The following is a 24089-nucleotide window of genomic DNA, read 5'->3' as shown; positions in this document are numbered from 1 at the left end:
TAGCATCGTTCCCAGTCCATTCCGAAGAGGTGGAAGCGGAGGAAGCCCACAATGATGAGAACGATGTCCATCGCCTCACCAATGACAGACGGTCGCAGGTAGGGGCCAAACAAGAATACACCGGTCCACCCAAGCACATCACGCTGTGCCTAGCCTGTGGGGGATCACATCAAAGGGCCACCTGCAAGTTTAAAGGAGCCGTTTGCAACAACTGCCATAAGAGGGGGCACATTGCGAGAGTCTGCCAAGCCCCCCAAAGCGCTGCACACAGACCCCCATCCTCGCACTCGGGACCACAGAGGCAAGTATTAAACTGTCGCACACACCGCCTTGCCAGGCGTACTTGCCACACTGTTAGTAAAATTTCTCTCTCCGTTTCCCTAGAAGGTAAACCGTGCCACATGGAGGTGGACACAGGGTCAGCGCTCTCAATAATCTCGTGGAACACCCTCAAGAGACTCCACCCCAGCCTATCTACTACCCGGCTTCAGAGATGCCAGTTCGGTCTGAAGGACTACCAGGGAAGGCCATTCCCGTGATCGGCAGAGGCAAGTTCTTTGTCAGTTTTAGAGCTTTTAAAGGCCACCTACCTCTAGTGGTAGTTAACGGCAATCTACCCACCTTATTGGGGCTCGATTGGTTTCCCCACCTCGGCCTAGGGTTAACAGGAGTCCATGCTGTCTCAACCTCAGACACTGACTCCTTATTCGCTGACTACGCAGATGTGTTCAGCGAGGAGCTGGGGTGTTATAATGGAACCCCATCTCGCTCACCGTTGACCCCCAGGCAGTCCCAATCAGATTAAAACCACGTAGAGTTCCATTTGCTATTTGACCAAAACTAGACGCTGAATTAGATAAACTACTAAAACAAGGGGTCATTGAGCCAACAGATTTCGCCAAGTGGGAGACGCCCATTGTCACACCCTCAAAAAGATGGTAGCCTGAGAATTTGCTCGGACTACAAGACAACAATCAATAAATATTTACAAGTTAGCGCCTACCCCGTGCCCATCATTCAGCACTTATTGCACACATTCGAACCGGGCAGTATTTTTGCTAAATTGGACATGTCTCAAGCATATCAACAGTTCCCTGTTGATAACCAAACAGCGGAACTTCAGACCATCGTCACTCACAGGGGTGCCTTCCGATGCAAGCGTCTCCAATTTGGCGTAAGTGTTGCCCGGGTATTTTTCAATCCTCATGGAGCGGATTTTACAGGGCCTCCCTGGTGTAGTACCCTACTTCGACGACATCTTGGTCTCGGCCAGGGACAGACCCCAACTCTTCCAGAGAGTGCGAGCAGTGTTAGAGAGGTTCAGACAGCATGGCCTCAAGTTAAAAAAAGAAAAATGCGCCATTGCCACTAGACAGGTGGACTTTCTGGGTTATAAAATTGACGCCTCTGGCATTCACCCCTGGAGTCCAAGGTCAGGGCGATCCACGAAGCTCCCACACCGACCTCCAAAACGGAGCTACAAGCTTTCTTGGGGCTCCTAAACTTTTATGCATCCTTTTTGCCCCATAAAGCCTCAGTAGCCGAACCCCTACACAGATTACTAGACAAAAAGTCACCGTGGCACTGGGGGGCACAAAGAAGACCAGGCGTTTAACGCCGTCAAATCACTACTTACGTCAGAGGCAGTGCTCATACAATTCGACCCCAACCTTCCTTTAATACTGGCAGCAGACGCATCCCCTTTTGGAATTGGGGCGGTCCTTAGTCACCGACTCGCCAATGGCGCCGAGGCCCCCATCGCCTTTTTCTCCAGGACGCTCTCGGCCACGGAGCGAAATTACAGCCAAATAGACAAGGAAGCCCTAGCAGCTGTTGCAGCCGTGAAAAAGTTTCACGAATTCCTTTTTGGCCATTTCTTGAACTGGTCACCGACCATAAGCTCCTCCTGGGCCTACTGGCCGGCGACAAACAGACACCTCAAGTCCTCTCCCTCGGATGACAAGGTGGACACTTTTCCTAGCGGCCTACTCATACAAACTTATCCACCGCCCGGCAAAACTCTATCCCACGCTGACGCGCTCAGTCGCTGCCCCTTACCCGCTCCGGCTGAAGACCCAGCTCCTGTCAATGCCATTTTTGAAATCACCCAGTTGGACCTGCCCATCACCGCCCTTGACATCGCCGCCAAAACCAAGGCAGACCAAACGCTCGCCCAGGTGCTCGACTGGGTGAGGAGGGGGTAGCCGGGAGGCAATGTTGATAACAAATTCGCACCCTTTAAGACTCGCATGCAGGAGCTGTCCAGTTTGCAGGGTTGTCTACTGTGGGGCACTCGAGTGGTCATTCCGACCTCGCTGCGTACCCGAGTCCTGGAGGCGTTGCACGAGGGACACCCCGGCATTGTGAGAATGAAGGCGTTGGCACGCAGCTACGTGTGGTGGCCGGGTCTAGACGAGGACATTGTCAATTGGGTAAGTTCCTGCAGCATTTGCCAGGAATCCCATCCTGCTCCCCCCATCGCCACCCCTACCAGATGGGAGAGCGCCAGCGCCCCTTGGTCTAGAATCCATATCGATCTGGCCGGCCCCGTGCATGGAAAGATGTTCCTAGTGGTCGTGGACGCTTATTCCAAATGGATAGACGTGGCGCAGCTATCCACGACCACCACACTAGCAATCACCAACGTGTTAACGCGCCTGTTCGTTACACATGGACTACCCGACTCCTTGGTCTCCGATAATGGCCCACAGTTCGCATCAGTAGAATTCAGCCGTTTTGCAGCCAACCTAGGCATTCGCCACATTTTCACAGCCCCATTTCACCCTGCGAGTAATGGGTTGGCTGAAAGGGCCGTCAGGACCACCAAAGAGGCCCTCGCTAGGTTTGGCAGAGATGACTGGCACCACAAACTCTCACGGTTCCTGATGAGCCAGCACTCAACCCCCTGTGCAGTCACCAATAAGTCCCCAGCGGAACTTCTGATGGGCCGGCGCCTGAGGACTGTATTAGATAGACTGCACCCACAATACTGCCCTGACTCTCCCCTCGCTTCCATTTCGGGGGTTAGACATTTTATGTTACAGGAACCGATATTCGCAAGGAATTTCGCTGGGGACCCACTTTGGATTCCGGGCGAGGTCATCACCGTCACCGGGCCGAGATCGTATAGAGTCAGGCTGGAGGATGGTCGCGTCTGGAGGAGACACATAGACCAACTCAGAAGGCGCCTCAGCAACCTCGCAAACAAGAATCCAGAGTCTCCAGTCGAAGGGGAACCGTCTCATCCGCCACCCATACACACCGCACCCAGTGACCAGTCTGCGCCAGCGGTCGTTCCGGTCAGCCCAAACTCGGACAACAGCACCCAGAGAGTTGACCAACCGGATCCAACCCACGAGAGCTTGACCCCAGAAACCAACCCGGTGGTTTCCGAGGATGCCCAGTCCAGAGAGAGTGTTGGCGACACTATGCCAGCTCAACCGTCACAGACTGATACCGAACAGTCAGACAATGTTCCCGAGTTGCGCCGCTCCGGGCGCCAACACAAACCCCCCATCTACCTCAAGGACTATGCGTGTTCGCATCTGGGGGGAAGGGGTGTTATGTCCTGAGGACTCAAGGAGTTCTCACTCAGGTCCACTCACTTTGTGTGGGCGTTATTCCCCCATTCCCATTGGTTGGTTCTCCCCAGCAGCCAGCTATAAAAGCAGGCTGCGGGGTCCAACTGGTTGCTGATTGCTGCGAGCCAGTTCCAGGCTTGGCAAGCACGGTCAGCCCTTTATTTGTAAATAAAGTACTGTTGCACTCATGCTCTGGTTCAGCCTCTCATTGCTCAAACTTAACACTAACAGAATCCATTTTCAGCAGTGATGGCCTCCTGCAACCTTCTACCAGCGAAAAAGGAACTCAGGAGGGCTGCATGCAGTCCTCCCAAGCTCTGTTTTCACTGGCAGAGGCACTGTGGACCAGTCCTTCACTATTTCCAGGGCGGCCCCATGGGCCAGATCTAAGCACCCCGCAAGCCAGATCTGCCCCCCAGGCCTTAAGTTTGACACCCCTGGAGTTGAGGATGCCAAGGATTAAAGAGTCCTCTTTTCAGAAGCCTACACATCTATTTCCCATGTACGATCTAAGAGAGGCTGTGCATCCTGTCACTTGAGTAGTTGCCTTTTTATTCATTTTTGGTTGCCAATTATTTGCAAGGAAGGCATCCTTTCTTATCTTTCCTGCCAAGGTATTAATCTCTTAGTTTAGGTAAAAGTATTGTTATGTCCTCAAGATAATTTGCAGTGGAGTTTCCCTATAGTTTCAAAGTTTATTTGACAAATTTTATAAGTTGGGCAAGAGTTGCTCATTAAAATGTGCACAAACCCAAGGCCTGATTCCTTTTCAGAATTGTCTGCCAAACTGTCTTTGCCATGCTAGTGTTAACAGTGATATAAAGCTAAACCACTTGGGTTTGCCAAGGCATTAACTTCAAAGCTCCTTATGTTCTTGTGGTGAAGTTTAATTACAAAGAAGGCCTGAAGCTCAGTTTGGATTTCAAATTAAGCTCCAGGGCAAAAATACCCAACCAAATCAAAAATTGACATTGTCATATGATGCCAGCTCAGCACACTTTAAATGAAGATTGAAGTTCAAATGTATGTTGTTGTTGTTTGTTGTTTAGAACATTTATTGTTTTGATAAATGCCCTGATGATTGTGACTGTTGTTTTAGGACCTTTGTATCTAGTCACAGAATAGACACAACCTGGCAATCTCTTTCTTTGTACCTTATAAGACCACACTTGAAATATTCCATCCTATTTTGTTTGCAACAATATATATATATAAAGGCTGAGACTCTATATAGAGTAGAGAGAAGAGCAACAAAGATGATTAGGGGACTGGAGGCTAAAATATATAAAGAATTGTTGCAGGAATTGGGTATATGTCAACTCATAAAACATTTTGTATACACGTTTTATAGTTGTCAACAGAAAGAAGGGGTGGGAGTTTCAAAGAGCAGGCAGGAGTGTGGAATCGAAAGTGCATTCCACTCATATTTTCTTCAAAGATTGATTAGATGACTGAAGCTTCTGCCTGAAAAAATCTAATTGGAGAGCATGATTGATGACTCTTGGCTATGGATGTTTTCCATTGGATGATACACTCAGAGGGGTGAGGGGAAAAGCAGGGTCAAGGGTGACAGTGAATTACGTATCTCAGAGTTGGCTACACCCAGGCAAATGCCGGAATATTAACTTCTAATAAATCATCTTTAGTCTTGGGAGTGTGGCTTGAGGCTCATGATTTAATTGAAGTAACTGCCAGAATCCTGACAGTATGTCTAGTTTGATGAAAAGTAAAGCTAGTGGGTGACATGATAGCAGTGTTCCAATATCTCAGGGGCTGCCACAAAGAAGAGGGAGTCAAGCTATTCTCCAAAGCACCTGAAGGCAGGACAAGAAGCAATGGGTGGAAACTAATCAAGGAGAGAAACAACCCAGAACAAGGGTCTTCAAACTTGGCAAGTTTAAGACTTGTGGACTTCACCTCCCAGAATTCCTGAGCTAACATGACTGGAGGAGGAATTCTGGGAGTCCATAAGTCTTAAAGCTGTCAAGTTTGACCTAGAACTAAGAAGAAATTTCCTGACAAGTAGAACAATTAATCAGTGAAATGACTTGCCTCCAGAAATTGTGGGTGCCCCAACACTGGAGGTTTTAAAGAAAAGATTGGAAAACCATTTGTCAGAAATGATATAGGGTTCCCTGCTTGAGTAAGGGGTTGGACTAGAAGACCTCCAAGGTCCCTTCCAACTCTGTTATTCTCCCCATTCACCAAGGGTTTAATCTGTTGCTGTGCATACAAGGACAGCTTTAAAACACTTTAAATTGGCTAGGTTTTGTCACTCGTTACGTTGGAGGAAAATCAGGTGACTAGCAATACCTGAGTTGATGAAGACAAAGTCAGCATCTGGGACGGCCAACTTCACAGGAGTATAGTTTCCTGCAAACCATAGAATGGCTAGGTAGCACTTTAATTTAGCAGTGGCAATAGGAGCTCAAATGAAAGTCCATTTCACTATCTTATCCAATGTGTTGCATCATTTATAAATTTACAAATGGTAGTATTCTGTAAGCATCATGAGCTAGTATTTTGTTGCCTTTGGGATCTAAGTTGCTAAATTCAGATACTTCAAAAATATTGGCAAATAAGTAAGTTTATTGCACTGAGTTTTACTTACATCCAGTGAAACTTTCTTGTAACAACCCTATGGTAAAAGTCACCATTACATAAAAGATTCACCAGTAAAGATAACATTAATAAAAATGTGGAAGTAACTTATCAATCTTGCAAGAACAAGTGACTTATTTAATTTACTACATTTGATAATGAAAGAAACTAGTTCAAGCACATTACAGTCTATAATGAAACAAACTAGTCGTGGCCACAGTTACTGAAATGAAATAGTCTCGTTGATTTTGCTGAGTTTAAATAATGAATGTACTCTTTTAATACAAAAATGAAAAACCTGTAGCCCTCCAGATCTTAACGGACTATATCCCCCCAAAATTGTAATCAACATTGCATTGGAGAGGGTTTATAGCCCTAGCCTAGTGTATCTACTTTTAAGCTCATTATCTTTATATGCTTCTGAGCCAGTTTTGTTTTAATTAATTGCTTAATCTTAACAAAAACTTTGGGACTGGGAAGGGATGGATTATGGAGTGAAATGTACAGCAAAGCTAATAGTTAGAGAAAAACCCAGACAAAAATCCAGCTTGGATCTTTCTAATAATAGTTAAGATCAGATGATGTAAAAATATCTTTGGACTCACAAAAGTTGCCAAACCATTGTGCCACTGGTGACATTCCCAGAAATCAGACCATTTTTAGCTCCTGCAGAATATATTCATGTACCCTGCATGTAGCTACATTCCAGGCTGAAAATGTACAAATTCTGGTTAGCTTGAAGGTAAGCATTTTAGTGTGAATTTTAGGACAGGAAAGATAAGGAGTTAGTGTTCAAAGTTCATTCTTCTGTATAAGACCAGCATTCTCTAATTTAGTGTCCTCCAGATGTGTGAGATTGCAGTTCCCTCTGTAAAGCTACTCCTGAAACAGCCATTGTATCAGAATAGCATTTATGCTGGAACAGCGAAATCCAATTTAGAATCCTTCGATGAGAATCAACTCAAAACCTCTAGCAAATCAACACTGTAATATCTCCAAGTTCACAATACTGATGGTATTTGGTGATACAGTATATTATGGATGGTTTGTAGTTGATGTATTTCCTCATAGGTTAAATATTTTATTTTCTTACCATGCTTAATAATGAATGATGGACTTCTGATCCCCATTTAAAAATTTCTAGAATTGTGCACCAGGTGATAAAATTGTTTCTTTTCCACTAAGCATTTCCACTGGATGTTCTGTACTGGGAACAGAGACAGAAACTTCTTTTCTTCATGATTTTGCAGAACTTTGTAATTTAGAAATCCTTCATCTTGCCCTCTTTTAGTTCCCCCCCTTTTTTTTTTTAAAAAAAAAAAAAGGAATTTTGCCTCCACTCTGTGACCTATTGGTCAACTTATCTATGTCCTGGGTCATTTTTCTAGTCGAATATCCTTTCAGTGTGTAGCTTATGATTTGTTTTGACTTTTACAGTGTTTCAGTGTGATTAATTTGTGTTTCATCTTAGCTGGGATTTCACTGTATAAGTAGCCCTCAGGTAACAATGAGAATTGAGACTAGAATTTATGTCATTAAGTGAGACAGTTGTTAAGTGGGTCTCACTCAGTTTTGCATCCTTTTATGCCACACTCGGTAAGCGAATCCCTGTCACTAAGTGAATTGCACAGTCACTAAGCAAATCTGGATTCCCCCGATGACTTTGCTGGTTGGAAACTGGCTGAAAAGATTGCAAATGGCTATCAGGTGACCTTAGGATTCTGCAACCATCCAACGCCATACATGCCAATTGTCAAATGCCCAAATTTTGATCACATGGCCACAGGGATGCTGTGACAGTTGTAAATGCAAGGACCAGTTGTAAATCACTTTCTTCAATACTATTGTAACTTTAAGCAGTCATTAAATGAATGATTGTAATTCAAGGACTACTTATAATGCAATGATTAGCAAGTACTTAAGATAGCTGGTTACTCCTTATAGTCTATAACAGGGGTGTCAAACTCAAGGCCCGTGGGCCAAATCTGGCCCATAGGATGCTTAGATCTGGGCAGTGGGCCTGCCCTGGAAACAGCAAAGGATTGGCCCATGGTGCCTTTGCCAGTGAAAATGGAGATTGGGAGGACCACACGGGGCCCTCCCAGAATCTGTTTCTGGCCGCAACGGCCTCCTGCAACACTCTACCAATGAAAACGGAGCTTGGAGAAGACGTGTATGGCTTACCCGGACTCTGTTTTCAATGGCAGAAGGCTGCAGGAGGCCATTGTGGCTGAAAATAGATCTCGGGCAGAACGCACACAGCCTTCACAAGCTCTGTTTTCGCTGGCAGAGGGCTGCAGGAGGCTGTCGTGGCCAAAAACAGCCTCGGTGAGTGACGTTGGGCTGACCATGCCCCCAGGGGTCAAACACAACCCTGAAGTGGCCCTCAATGAAATCGAGTTTGACACCCCTGGTCTATAATGTGTCCAAGATTTGATAGGATATTGCTTTATCTTTAACAATATTGCTAGAATACGTCTTAAGCAAGTTGGAAGAGATGTTGGACCTTGTTCTGCCAGCACATTTACAGCATAGCCTGAGCTTTAAAGAACCTTGACACACTAGCTTTGTGGTGCTGTCAAGATTCCACACCCTAGTTCTATAATAAGAAGCCACAATCCCCCAAATTAGAAAAGAAAACAAATGTCAAAAAAAGAGAGGGAAAAATCACAGAGAACACAAGAAAGAAAGGTTTATTTACTCTAACTTTCCTCAACTAAGTGCCCTCTGCATGAGTTAGGACTGTATTTACCGAAATTCCTAGCCAGAGAGCTGAGAAGTTTAGCAATTGTAGTTTAGAGACATCTAGAGAACATGAGATGGGTAGAGTTGGCTCCACCGTTCTCCATTTTGACTGTACATCACTTTCTGCCTGTAACATTTTTTTTTCAATGCTTAATTATGTGTCCCTATAGATCTGGTAATGCATGAACTACTTGAGAGCAATTTTCTTTCTGCAATTTAGGACAGTGCACCTATATTCATAATTGTCAAATCTACACGTTGTGCTACATTTGTGTTTGTACAGTTGTTGAAGCTATACATCCCAAAAGGCTGGCTGGCCAAGTCAGACATCATTTTTAAAAAAACGAATGCACATTGTGACAGTGAGAGCAAAGAGTGAACAAGCAATTGGTTTTAGCCTACCTTAAATATTGTGACTCTCCTCAAAGAATCATGAGGAGCTGTATTCACATATGTACACATGTAGAACTCTAGTTTCCAAATGGATGTCTGGAAAAAGAATATTGTTATTAATTCAAAGTGCGCCCTTGGCTCACAAAATAGTTTGGAACCAGGTGCAAAGGTTCTTTTTTTTATTACTGGAGAAATCTGAACATTGTTTAGGGATTGTAGTGGTTTTTTGGATCTTTTTTAGAACTCTCTATTTTATTGTAATTGTGACTGTTTCTTTTCATGGATAGTTATCTTTTTTCTAATAGTGAGGTCAGTAGAGCAGCCAAAATAGACACCAAGTGTTGCATAAAAAGGTTTAAGAATTTGTTACTTCATTGAACTTCCCGGCCTAATACAGTGAAGCGATTATCAAAACAAGAGTGAAATGTACTATTCACACTTTTGCCAACAATGCTACCATTTTGACTTATTATATTGATACGTGCGGCTTTTTTCCTACTGTTTTGCCTCTCAAATAGTTTATTTTGAACTGCTGGAATTACTAGAATTTCCAGAATCACTGGAGCTGCTATTAGAATCATCTGAGCCATTGGAAGCACTGGAGCTGTTGGAAGCACTTGAACTATTAGAAGCACTGGAGCTACTGGACTCAGAAGAATCACCAGAATCACTAGAGTCACTGGAATCATTTGAATCGCTGGAGCTGTTGGAATTGCTGGAATCACTGGAGCTACTAGAGCTGCTAGAAGAGTCACTGGAATCACTGGAGTCACTGGAGCTGCTTGACTCACTAGAGGCACTGGAGCTGCTTGAGCCACTGGAATCACTAGAACTTTTGGAATCACTGGAATCACTGGAGCTGCTTGAATCGCTGGAGTCACTGGAGCTGCTGGAATCACTGGAGCTGCTTGAATCACTAGAATCACTGGAGCTGCTTGAATCACTGGAGTCACTAGAACTGCTTGAATCACTGGAATCACTGGAACTGCTTGAGTCACTGGAATCACTGGAACTGCTTGAGTCACCAGAAGCACTAGAACTTTTGGAGTCACTGGAATCACTAGAACTTTTGGAATCACTGGAGTCACTGGAGCTGCTTGAATCACTGGAACTACTGGAGCTGCTTGAATCACTAGAGTCACTGGAGCTGCTGGATTCACTGGAACTGCTTGAATCACTAGAATCACTGGAGCTGCTTGAATCACTAGAGTCACTGGAGCTGCTGGAATCACTGGAACTGCTTGAATCACTAGAATCACTGGAGCTGCTTGAATCACTAGAGTCACTGGAGCTACTCGAATCACTAGAGTCACTGGAGCTGCTCGAGTCACTGGAGTCACTGGAGCTGCTGGAATCACTGGAATCACTGGAGCTGCTTGAATCACTAGAGTCACTGGAGCTGCTGGAATCACTGGAACTGCTTGAATCACTAGAATCACTGGAACTGCTTGAATCACTAGAATCACTGGAGCTGCTTGAATCACTAGAGTCACTGGAGCTACTCGAATCACTAGAGTCACTGGAGCTACTCGAATCACTAGAGTCACTGGAGCTGCTCGAATCACTAGAATCAGTAGAGTCACTTGAGCTACTGGAATCACTAGAGTCGCTGGCATCTTGGGCCCCATTGGAACCATCTGGGCTTCCGGGATTTGCTGAGTGGCTTGATTGTTCTGATTCTTCATCATTTGAATCGCTTGAACTACTTGGTGCCCCAGGTTGCTGATTGGAATCGCTCTCACCAGAATCAGAGTCATCAGCATATCCAGGGTCATCTCCTTGCATGCCCTCGTCATATAAATTGAAGCTGTCAAGGCTGTAATGATCATTAGAGAACACGTCAACATCTTTTCTTGACTTAAGACCATTCCTGCTATGGGCTCCATCACTATATTGTTTTCCAGGGAAAGAATCTGTCTCGTGAACGTTGGGGCTTCTGGTTGTGGATGCTGGACCTAGAACTGCATTGTTCTCTCTCTTATCCTCAATGTAATTTTCTTCCACATTGATCTTTTTGAAAAGATCCCCTTGAGAGCTTTTAAGGTATTGATTTTCCTGTGTATTATACTGGCTGTTACTTGTGGTTTGTGCAAGTCCTATGCCGTCCTGAAGCAGCTGCCTCTCCTTTGCATTTGGATGCCCTCCGTAGGGGCTAATAGCATCATCTGTAGAGGTTTTTCCAGCTGTAACATGTTGTTTCTTGAGGTGGACCAATATTCCTCCTCCCTGGTGATCGCCATCTTTGTTTTGCTTCTGCTCGTTATTATGGGCAGGGTTAACTACTATTTTTTGGTCTACATTAGTAGAATTAAGATCATCCCTGGGGCCTCTTCTAAGTACATCGCTCCTCTGGATCTGTCACAAAGAAGCATGAAATATTAGTATGTGAACATATTTAGAGACATGTTACTCGAAAGTGGGGATTTTGGAGGAAAAACCCTTTATTGAATCTGCCTTAAGGAGTCATAGGATATATGTCAATAATTCTTTAGTTCAGGGGTCTCCAACCTTGTTAATGTTAAGACTTGTGGACTTCAACTCCCAGAATTCCTCAGCCAGCTAAGGTTGGAGACCCCTGCTTTAGTTCAGATACGAAGAGAATAACGACCTGAACAAATTTGCTTTGTACTGGTGATTATCTTTGTAGCCATACTAAAGAATTGTTGACATCTTACTATGATAAGGATCAAAATCAAAACAAACTCAAGAAAGGAGAATAAATGGGGAGAGAAGAAAGAGAAGATTGAGAAAGTCAAAGAGAGAAATTGCAAGAACATAAAGCCATGTCGGACACCTGGCACCAGAAAGAACAGAAAGCTAGTTGATTTGCAATGATTGCAAGTCAAATTATGGAGAACACACATATACAGAATGTTTTTGGTGTAAACCAGATTTAGTTACATTTCCTTTTCTTGTCTCATGATTATAATTCCTTTATCTTATTCTTTGTTAGATTTCTTTTTTTTACACATTGCATGGTCAAAGGAAATAGCAAAATGGGAATAAATATAAAGTATCTTTTGCAAGGCCCTGAAAACTTGGTTTACCAATGGGTCTGGGACAGAGGTAGTATTCAGCAGGTTCTGACCAGTTCTGGAGACCTGCTAGCTGAAATTTTGAGTGGTTTGGAGAACCAGCAAATATCTCCTCTGACTGGAGATTTTACAGTATCCTTCCCCTGCCACGCCCACCAAGCCACATCCACAGAACCGGTAGTAAAAAAAAAATGAATCCCATCATAGATCTGGTATTGCGAGTGGGATTGACTCCATCAAGTGGATTATTTGATTGATTGTTGTCCCCAGGAGTGTAAGGGTTATTAATTTTTTTATTGTTTTTACATTGGCTTTGTAAGTTTCTATCTTTGTAAGCTGCCCGGAGTCATTGAGAGTGATTTGGGTGGCCCTATAAATTTTCTTCTTTTCATAGTAGACACCAAAATTTGTAATCAATCCAATAAGGACTATTTTAACTATAAGATATAATTAGATAAAAATTTATAGAACCAGAAAACACAAAATTACAACTAAATATAATAACACAACAATGAAATATATATTTTAGTGATTTAGGTAAATAACACAAATAACAAGATTGTTAGAAAGAAAGGAAATATTAAAAAAATAACATGAATACGAAAAGTATGTAAGTTCATTGACATTGCAGGTAAACTCTGCCCACAGCTATGAGTTTGATCCTGATGGGACTCAAGGTTGACTCAGCCTTCCATCCTTCCGAGGGCACTAAAATGAGGACCCAAGATAGTTGGGGAAATATGCTGATTCTGTAAACCGCTTAGAGAGGGCTGTAAAGCACTATGAAGTAGTATATAAGCTTAAGCACTAATGCTATGTAGGATAGATAGATGTATTAATGCTAATTTATTTCTCATTTTTTAATTCTTTCCAATACTGTGCCACAGATTTTCAGTGTAAGGTAATCTGTGAAACTGCTTCAGACTGCTCCACCAGAAAGAAAATTCTGAGGAACTTCCTATGCTGAAGGGCCACAAGTTGTCTACCTCCATTTTAGGGGATGGACAGAAAACAGCGTTAACCAGTCAACACAGGAGTGGCATAAAACCATCTCCATTATGACAGGTTACTTAACATCTGCTGAATGATACTGTTCCATGACCACTAACATGGAACAGCCAGTGAAGTAAGAAGAAAAGCTGAATTTTTAGTCTTGTATTAGTACTCATGGTTTTTTTTCCAAAAATGTTTGCAAAACATAGAATGAGACCTAATCAGTTATTACGTGCCACAAAGCCACCTGTTGTCAATATAGCAATTTCCCAAATTTTAGATATGTAGTCATTATCATTCCCAGAAGTCCTAGTCAGCATGTCCATAACTACAAAGAACCTAAGCAAACATTCTTATTGCAAGCATGTGAATTTTGGGTGACTCAGAATGTGTGAATCAGGATTTCAAATTTGTTCAAGTCTAGAACTAATTGCCTTGCAGAGTTTATGAATTAACATGGTTTTCACCAATTCCCCAGAAACTTATTTTCCATTTTCCAGTGGATTTTTCTAAACCAGCCATTTTGTAGGTTTGCTCTGGATCTAGTTTCTTGATCATCAGACTTATTTAAACTGTCTACTACATCTAGTAGATCACTACATCATCTGATCCTTATAGTTAATTTTTGTTATAGTTCAGTTCACTTACAGGAGAAGCAACAGCTAGTCCAAGAACACTGATAAGGAGAAGTAGAGTCTTCATATTTGGAATTGTTACCTATGAAGAAACCAAAGTACATTTTAGCATTAATAACAAGAAATTCATTTCATAGTACAAATGTTGACAATATTTATTTTTTTCTGCATAATCTGCCTTCAGAAGCAGAATGTTTAGTAAATTCAGTCAGCAATATTATTTGAACCCAAAGAGTCTCTCATAGAATGAACTTTGAGGACTGATGGAGACAGAACTGTGTACAAGACTGAAATTCCATTTTATCATTGGTTGGTCCCAGAAATAACTGCAATCTACTAGACTGCTACTCTGAGAATTTATCTTTAATTTCAATAAATTTAATCATCCCTAAAATGTAAACATTGGTGCAATACTTTACTAGAGATGCATACCAGAATATCCTTTTCTAATCTAATATCTTTCAGCTGGGATTTGCTTTATTTTATTTATTATATTTACACCATTTCTCAGAATGACTTATGTGGAATTCTCCCTTTGATATCCATAGGCACGAATTTTCAAGGTAGATTTTGGGGGAGTGAGGGGGGAGGGGGAGTGAGAGACAGGGAGAGCGGGAGGGAGGAGAGAGATTCACTGGTCCAAAAACATCAATGAATTTTCATGGATGAAGATGGCCTTTAACATGGATCTCCCTGAGCCTAATTAATAGCTTAACCATGATACCAAGTTGTTTCTCTTACCAGTAGAAATTAACCTGGTCCTGTTTACTAAGCAGAGTTCCTAATATCTAACGTATCTTCCCCCAACCTAATACTCTCCTATGGTGGGGCTGCATTTCCTATATAACTCCATAGTCAACATAGGTATCCTAAATGGGATGGGGTCAACAGAGGTGGTAGTCAGTGGGTTCTGACCAGTTCTGGAGAATCGTTAGCGGAAATTTTGAGTAGTTCAGAGAACCGGCAAATACCACCTCTGACTGGCCCCGCCCCCATCTATTCTCTGCTGCCCAAGTCTCAGCTAATCGGCTGGGTCTTTTTTAGTGTGGGGGGGGGAAGAGAATGGAGATTTTACAGTATTCTTCCCCTGCCACACCCACCAAGTCACGCCCACCAAGTCAGGCCCACCAAGCCACGCCATGCCCACCCACAGAATCAGTAGTAAAAAAAATTGAATCCCACCATTGGGAGGTTGGGAGTACAGGGGCAGAACTGCCATTTTGTCCCCCTCAGAAGGCAGAAATTGTCCCCTCAGAAAAGCCTGAAATAGCATGTTTGAGACATTTGTGAAAAATAAACCGTTCTTTGACTTACTTAATAAATTGTTCAAATGTTTTTTTATCTTATCACCATAGAAAAACTTTAAAATTATTAATAAAATAAGTACATGGGAATTCAAATACAGCTAAAGTAATATACCAAAGGATATACAACATTATATTAAGATAATATAGCAACACCTCCTCTGAAACTATTTATAATACATCATAGTCAGGATACTCAGTTTGGCTTTACTTCCTGAAATCTCCACCTCCTGATTAGTTGGTAGGAGACTTAGTCATCCTCAGTCCTCTCTAAATATCGTGTTGAGATTAGAAAAATACTAATATAGCACAAATAGATCTATAAAAAGGCACTGCAGCAATATATAATAAGGACTTCTTGTTGTTGTTATTTTGGTCTCTCTGGGATAAAGTAAGGCATTTTGAAAGTCAATCACTCATCACATTGTTAAAAGAATTATCCAGCCCAGGGGTCTCCAACCTTAGCAACTTTAAGATTTGTGGACTTCAACTCAAGTCCACAAGTCTTAAAGTTGCCAAGGTTGCAGACTCCTGATGTAACCATTGGGATTGGTGCAAGTAAGGGAAAAAGAAATAATTTTCACTAGGAAGGCTGCTATTTATCTGAGAGTCAGAGCAGTCGAACTATTTGATTTGAAAATAATATAAACCAATAGCTAACAATGCTCTGTCCTCCCATCTCAGGGCAAACAATTGTGTTTGGGTTGCACAAAGAGTCCCAAAATGTTCCATATAAATCCTTATTGAACAGCTTCTAATGATTCCATGTCCTTATAGGCACATACCGGTAGTTCTTGTTTCACAGCCCTAAATGGGACTGGGAACTCAGTTGCTGAGTGAAGCGGCCATTACATGAATTCCCACATGACCGCCCTGCTTAGCAATGGCAGTTCCAGCAATCCTGGTTTAGTCCAGTGGTGGTATGCTACCAGTTTAGCCTGGTTCAGCCAAACTGGTAGTAAAAAAAGCCTCCGACAATCAGCTGAGAGGAAAAAGAAGAGAAAAGCAGGATCAGCCCTCCCACCTGCCCCTGAGCTTTTCTCTTCTTTATCCTTTCAGCCGATTGGCGCTACAGGCCTCAGCTGGTGTGGGGGAAGCTGCCAGGGCGCGTTAGGCAAAGCACACCAAGCCACGCCCACCGAACCAATGGTAAAACAATTTGAATCCCACCACTGGTTTAGTCATTAAGCAAGGCATCATCTGATCACAACTTGAGACGTTGTGCCAGCTTCCTATTTACTTTACTTGCCAAATACTGGTTGGGAAGGTTGCAAATGACAACCTTTACAGCAAACTGTGATGGTCATAAGTGCAAAGACCAGTTGTAGGTCTCTTTTTTCAGTGCCACTGTAACTTCAGTCATACATTAATGGTAATTAAGCAAGGACCACCCATAAGAAATGAAGTACTCTAAACTTCAAACACTTTTAGTTCAGCTGGTATATAATCACCTCCTCTTATATGGGAAGACTTTAATACGGCAGCTGTGGCTTTTTACCAGTTCTTTTAAAGCTGAATTTAGGGCTGTTGCATGAAAAATAATCCCAAGATAATCAAAGGCCTTAACCTGTTCAATTAACATTCCTGTTATTTTGCCATTCGTATTTATGGTCTCTTTGGGGGGTGGGGGCATAATTTATAGTTAATAACTGAGTCATTATCTGAGCAATGGGAGGCAGACTGGCCTAATGCTCTCCACAGTCCAAGAGCTTAAACTGAGAAATTGGTTCCATAATCTGCATATAGAAATAATAGGTCTATCCACCAGCCCTGCCAGGAAATGCTCCAGTTTTGTGACTTTTTTCCACCATAAAATGGATACAAAATATTAAATAGGAAATGGTTTAAAATGCGCCCTTGTCCAACACTCTGGAAGTGGGCAACAAAGCAGAAAAACGATCTTAGTTGTCAAACCTAATTTAGGTATTATCATGCAACATTTTAATAAGGAATGTCAGGATGCACCTATGAATGGACAAGATCTCCAGTTTGTTCCACAGTTGTCTAGAAAGAATCAAAAAGGAAGTCAACAAATGCCATATGTATAGGACTCCTCTGAAGGCTTATGAATATTTTTTGTATAATGTATAATGTTGTAAAAATCTAACACTGACTAATATATTTGATCAGACAATAATTAGAATAGATATCAAAAGGGAAACTAAAGGAGAGTAGAAAGAAGTTTCACTAAAGCTGCTGAAAATTATGAACTCTTGCCACAAAAATTTTGCTGCAGAATTTTATACTCTCACTACTCAGATCAAGGGTTTTTTAGTAGTTCTGGTTTCAAACAAGAGTTTTTCTGTTTAGTCAAACTATGTTCCTTGTGTAGTATTTTTGAACATTAAAAGCTTTAAGATATCTGGCTGACTGGGGAATCTGGGAGTTGAAGTCCACACATCTTAAAGCTGTCAAGGCTGTAGGGATAGAATAGAACTCTCCAAACTTGGCAACTTTAAGACTTGTGGACTTCAACTCCTAGAATTCTCCAGCCAGCCAGTTGCCAAGTTTGGAGACCTCTGGGATAGAATAACAGAGTTGGAAGGGACCTTGTAGATCATCTAGTCCAATCCCCTGCTCAAGCAGGAGACCCTATACCATTTCTGACAGATGGCTGTCCAGTCTCTTCTTGAAAGCTTCCAGGGATGAAGTAGCCACAACTTCTGAAGGTTAATAAACACTATTCTATCGAACAACAGTTGTTTTAAAACTGAACAGCTTGACTAGAGGAGAACTACCTGCTCTCCTCTTCACTTGTAGAAGACAGGTCCCCCATTCATATAAAATTGGCTCAGGGCCATTGCAAGATGCTAATAGTAGGCTACCCATGAGAAGTCTAAAAATATATTGGTTTTTGCAAAAAGACAGAAATCTGGGAGTTATGAAAGGCTGCTATATTTAACACAAAGCCTTTGCAATTACATAAGTGCTTGCTTGTGCGATATATGGCATACAAAGAACAAGACTCCACACTAGTTTAAACTCAGCTTTGAGTTCCAAGATCTTCAACCTGTTCTCCCCCCACCTTTCTTTTGGGGGGTTCACTTTACAGATATTGGAGTTAGAACTTACTTTGGCTAATGATAGGGTCTTTGCATGTAATCTTATGAACACCCTATTTGTCTAAATAATTTCAGTAAACCTCCTGAGGAGAAAAAATTAAACACACAATTCCTCCCTACCTAATATTGTTTCTTACTTTGATGAGGTGATCATTAAGACAAATAAGTGGTATTTACCGATACGCACACATAGATTGCATTCTCTCTGCATTCTGTGCATTTGAAGAACTTACAGCATCACAGGGACATCTGGAAGTGATTATGTGACCACTATAACTGGCTGAGGGTTGTTGGGTTTTTTATTCTCAAAGGAATGGCAGCAAATATACTCATGTAGGCTTTAATTATCAACACCAGGCCTTGGGCTGATATGCCACCCAAGACCAAAAAAGCCACATGAGTTGTTAATCATCTCCTCTATGCTAGTCAAATGATTCTGTACCATGAAAAAGCTATCTCAGTGGCTATAAAGGTCCAGGCACTGTGAAACCACCAGAGAGGTGAGAATTCATAATAATAGGTTTCTAGCTGTCACGAGATGGGACATCCCAATTTAGGTGGGGGAAAAAAGCTTCAAGAGAAACATATAGAATAAATAGATGGGAAAGTCCACCATATCATAAGGTAAAAAACCTCAACGTTCTTTTTTTAAAGTACTTAAGAGTTCATTATTGTGCTTGGTTAAAACCAAGGTATCTATTGAAACATTCTTCTCAAACCACTTGGGTTTTAAGTTTTCCACGGGGTAGAAATAGGCCAAGAGGATAGAGTAGGTTCTCTCCATTTCAAATATCTTTGGAAAGCATTATTGTAATGGTAAGAGAAATGACCAGAGGTAACTTTCAAATAAGAGCAAGAGGTTAAAATATCATGCCTATAAAATAAAAAGCAACTGAGTCTTTCTCATTAAAAAGAGGGCATCTCAGAGACTTATAAAATTCTACATAGTAATGTGAAAAAGGCAGAGTGAGATATATTTTCTCTGCTAAAGTTAGACATTCATTGTCAATATATTCAGGTCTGGTAAAAGAAAATGCTGCTTCATGGAATGTGTTAATTGATAGACTCTATTGCTCCAAATGCAGCAATGGTCTTTTCCCAAAGTTGATGTCATAAAATTGCTCCATCTAGCACTTCTACTCAAGAGCAATGATGGGGAGTTTAAAGCCATTCAGCTGTTGGCCTTTTCAATAGTTTTTCTCGATGGCAGTGATGGCTAACCTTTTTGTCATCACATGCCAAAAGTGTGCACGCAACACCTCGCATGCAACAGCATGTACACGTGCCTGTACCCACAATGCAATGCACCCATAATGCATGTGTGACCCACCCTGCGCATGCGTGTGCAACTCTCCCATGCCTCGTTTTGGGCCTAGTATGCCTCCCTTCAGCCTCCTGGGAGCAAAAATGGGGATGGGAGGTATCTCACGCATGCGCCCCACCGCCCACGCAGGCGCAGCAGAGACCTGAAAATCAGTTGGCCAGTGGCATGTGCAGTGGAACTGAGCTGGGGCAATAGCTTGAGCACCCACAGAGAGGGCTCTGTGTGCTACCTGTGGCACGCATGCCATAGGTTTGCCATCATGTAGGGGTGGGATTCTACCAGTTCACACTTATTCGCTAGAACCGGTTGTTAACATTCTAAGCAGTTCGGAGAACCAGTTGTTAGAAGAAATTACTGGCCTAATCCTGTAAGGAAGGCAGGAATGAAACATTCTGGTGTTGCTTACAGAAACTGCCTCTCCGTTAACCCTTATTACATTCTTGGCAGGACTAGACTTCCTGTCTCAGGAACTTCTCTGGAGTTTTTTTTCCCTCCTTTGCTGGTACTTTGCTTGTGTGGAGTGACCATTCAAAGTTACAATGGCACTGAAAAAAAGTGATTTATGACCATTTTTCACACTTATGACTGTTGCAGCATCCCCACAGTCATGAGAGGCCAGGCAAGGAGATGTGTGCCTCGATATGAGTGATATTGAGTTGGCTACATTCACCAATTAAGCCACGCCCACAGAACCGGTTGTTAAAAAAATTGAATCCCACCCTTGCCATCACGGGTCTATGGGATAACTTGGGAACAGCGGACTATATGAATTTCCCATAGCTGCTCAAAATGGGCATATGGAACCATTAAGCCCGTAGAATAATATGCAACTGAATCCCAATGAAGACAGAGGAAGAAGCAATGGTAGGGAAAAAAAGTTGTAGCCTTCATACCTTGGTTGTGAGCTATCCAGAAACAACTAATGTAGAGGAAGGATTAGGTGGCTAGTCTCCTTGAGCAGAATTTTACTTCTGTAATTGTTCAAAAAAAGGCATTCACACCAGAAGAGGACAACCAAACCTGATTAAGCTGTGGAAAGAAACCCCAAAAGTATGTGAGAGGAATATTAACACCATCCTTTTTCTGTTACCTTTTTGTCTTAGGTTTCAAAACAAGTAGAAAGGCAAAAAATGATAAGGGGAAATGGAACCAAGGCCACCAAATAGCAGTGTGTACCTAATACCATCTGTCCAAATCAGGGATAATATTTCCAGTAAATAACTTATTTTTAGCATGGTGCCTGCCAGACATTCTTCCTTTCACCTCTATCTCCCAGTGCATAAAACGAATTCTCCTAACATTTTAATTACCTTCTAGCAACTTATAGGGATTTCAACCTGTAACAAGCCAACTTATACATTGTTATAGCTTTCATTACAGTTTCTTTGCTCCATTCTGGTCTCAATCTCATATTATCTTAAGGGGGAAAATCCTGTTCTTATTTTTACCTGTCAAATTTTGGAAGAATAGTTAGATAGCAACAAAGATTCTGATCTTTTCCTTGTGCATAAATTCTGTCAAAATACTGTTCAACATGTGTTTCTTTTTTCCCAAAAAACTAATTCCATCTAGATATTCCAGGAGAAGAATTAACACTTTAATGAATGTCCAAGCTCATATTCCACATTCTAATCATTTCCAGTTGCTGAAAGAACAACCACAAAGCCCTCATTATCTCACCACTAAATTCATACAGCTGCTGAGATAGCATCTGCCCAAATTCAAAATGCAGCTTAAGGATCAGGTTTGATGTTAAATTTCCCCCTCTGCTGAAGTTCTGGTAATTGCTAGCATCCTCAACTTAGATTATTCGCATTTTGAGAAAAACCTGTACATTAAAACCAAATATGCATTTCATACTACATTCAGTTTGATCCTAGCTAGAAGAGTGCCCTATTTAATCCTAAACTGTGTTATCAGCATGTTAGATTCTTCAGACATTACCATAAATGCTTCAATTCCCTGAATTTAAAACAGGACTTCCTCAGTTTTAAAAATTACTGTACTGTTGAGTACTATATGGAAGTGAAATGAAACCATTTGTCTGAAATGGTAGGGTTACCTGCTTGAGCAGAGCATTGGAGTATTGGAGTACCTTCCAACTGTGTTATTCTGTTCTGAATCTAGCTATATGCCTGCTGGTAATGTTTTCTTTCATCAATGGATCATCACTCTTGAAATAATGGAAGGACAAATATGCACATTGCAACTTCTCATAGTTTCACATTTTTCCATTCATAAATTCAGTTGCTCCAATTTTTCTGCTTTTTTGAGCTTGGAAGTTTACACATCTGTATACATCATTCTCCATGACTTTTGTTTGCAGTTATATCAACACTATTCAACTATTTACAAAGTGTACACTACTATTACTGTTAATCTTCTCATCATTCCTTATCACCCATCCCCTCCCACTTGACTGTTTCCAAGTATGTATATGGAATACGTATGTATTCAGTATGTATACTGAAAGTATTTACACCAAGACAAATTCCTTGTGTGTCTAATCACACTTGGCCAATAAAGTATTCTATTCTATTCTATTCTATTCTATTCTATTCTATTCTATTCTATTCTAACATCTACAGATTGTGCAGATTATTATAATGTATATTTCAGTACTATTTTAATGAGAGATGGAATGTACTGTAATATACATCACTTAATCACCAAGCTGCATTTCAACTTTTGGATAAGTGTGAAATCCCAAAGATAACTGGATTTCACTTTGTGGTTTGCTTGAAAATATAAAATTGTTTTTGTTCATATTTTGAGATGAACAAGTCAAAATGGAACATTTGTACTTCTAGTCATCAAGAGTTGAACTCAACTCAATGGTACCTTCTTAAGAAAACTCAACTCAATGGTACCTACTGAGAACAATGCAATAGAAACTACTTTTTCTATCATAATTCTATAGGTCTTTTTTTAGCTTTTTTGACAAATGGCAAAAACCCAACAGACAAGATCATAACATTTCTGAATGAAGAAGTGCTCTAGTTATTTAGATGTCCACTTGGAACTCTGTCTATTACATACAAATTTATGGCATACAATTCTGTGCAAATACACAAAGCAGCTTTCATACAGCAGAATGCTGCTAAATCACTTTTAGTCTTTCTTGTTTACATTTTCTTATTTGCTTTTAAAATGGACAGCCAGTGTAAGAATTTCAAACAGCCATTTATTTGGAGAAAAAATATATTCAAGAGCCTATACACTCTATTACTCCATATTTTTTAATAAAGCGATTATATGGGAAACTTTGTTTTTCCAATTAAAAAAAAAATCCACTCACCTTTTTGCTGGACACCTGTGAATAATTTAAAAACCATTGGGGTACTGGATGCTTCTGTGCCTCTGGTCTTTGAGATGAAGACCCAGCAAGGGTACCCTGCAAGAATATAAACTGTGGTTTAGTTTCTAAGCAACCAATTGGAGCTTAGCAACTTCACATGGTCTTAAATGGAAACCCACTAATCCCTCCTTTTGTCCTTGAAATTATTAGGTACCTTTGCACTAAATTGAACTTCTCCTTATCCCACACTCCTGCAAAATACTAGATAAGTATATTTTATGACTTGTTTGTGGAAGATAATATATATTATGAATGCCAGATAAGGTCCTGGTCTGTGATTATAGTTTTATTCTCCTACATTTTCCTTTCGAGATGTTCAGGAGATGCTTTCTAACCAAAAGGTAACATTTTAGTGACACCTAGATCCGGCTATCTGTTACCCAGTTTACTCTTAATAACTATTTTTATGATGCTTCTAATCACATATTCTTGCCTGCCTATTGTCAAAAGCTTCTATTTATTCATACTCAGGTTTTCCTTACAAGCCTCCCAAGTACTGATTTTTGCTGTAATGAAAAACGTATTTATTCAACGTAGACATCACATATCTTCTTCTAACTCAGAGATCTGGATCAGACATCACAGTAAGCCTGAATATGAATCAGAAAGATATGGCTATGCACACTATCTGTTTATATTCTGACACACTAAACCAAATTTTGTGATATTCCCTGACATTGAATATGGCCAATAGTCTCTGCACAGAGACAATGGATATTGTATAGAGATTTTTTGCTATGTGTTTTATTAGGAACAGAAGTAAAGCTTTTCTGCAAGAGATCCAAACCATAATGAATATATTGCATCTTGAAATTTGTACACATCCCCAATTCATAAGACCATGGCATTTTGGGAGAAACACTATCACAAGTCATTTTTATTCCTTAAAGATATTTTTATGATGTTTTAGTTGCTCATGCTACATTATATTTATGTGGTTGTTCTTTTTTTCTCATATTTTGAAAACTGTCTGGAGTTTTGGAAATTAGCCAGTTAAGTTTAGCAAATAAACAAAATCTTAAATTTTGGTTTTAAATTAAATTGTATAGAGTTGCTTT

General features: G+C 41.2%; 1 protein-coding gene across 4 annotated transcripts; it reads right to left on the bottom strand.

Annotated features, from left to right (window-relative positions):
- Positions 1–7498: 7498 nt before the first annotated feature.
- Positions 7499–23095, bottom strand: LOC113434859 (uncharacterized). 4 transcript variants are annotated; one of them, XM_087935896.1, is made up of 5 exons: positions 22972–23095; positions 20567–20702; positions 17253–17291; positions 13997–14065; positions 7499–11675 (listed from the first exon to the last, which is right to left on the bottom strand). In XM_087935896.1, exons 4-5 carry the CDS (start codon positions 14048–14050, stop codon positions 9840–9842), a joined length of 1890 nt encoding a protein of 629 aa, XP_087792022.1. In that variant the 5' UTR covers positions 14051–14065; positions 17253–17291; positions 20567–20702; positions 22972–23095; the 3' UTR covers positions 7499–9839. The 4 variants fall into 4 exon arrangements, with proteins under 4 accessions (XP_087792022.1, XP_087792020.1, XP_087792021.1 ...); XM_087935894.1 differs by lacking the exon at positions 17253–17291; XM_087935895.1 differs by lacking the exons at positions 17253–17291; positions 22972–23095 and adding an exon at positions 21122–21318.
- Positions 23096–24089: the final 994 nt, after the last annotated feature.

The sequence above is a fragment of the Pseudonaja textilis genome, chromosome 6 (assembly GCF_049901715.1).
Source record: "Pseudonaja textilis isolate UNSWEBS1 chromosome 6, rPseTex1.2, whole genome shotgun sequence".
NCBI classification, from domain to species: domain Eukaryota; kingdom Metazoa; phylum Chordata; class Lepidosauria; order Squamata; family Elapidae; genus Pseudonaja; species Pseudonaja textilis.
This window is presented reverse-complemented; position numbering and strand designations above follow the sequence as displayed.

Coding starts and splice junctions, on each gene's coding strand:
- LOC113434859 (XM_087935896.1), bottom strand. CDS start 14,050: ATGAAGACTCTACTTCTCCTTATCAGTGTTCTTGGACTAGCTGTTGCT. Junction 11,676..13,996: donor GACTAGCTGTTGCTTCTCCT/GTAAGTGAACTG, acceptor TCTTTGTGACAG/ATCCAGAGGAGCGATGTACT.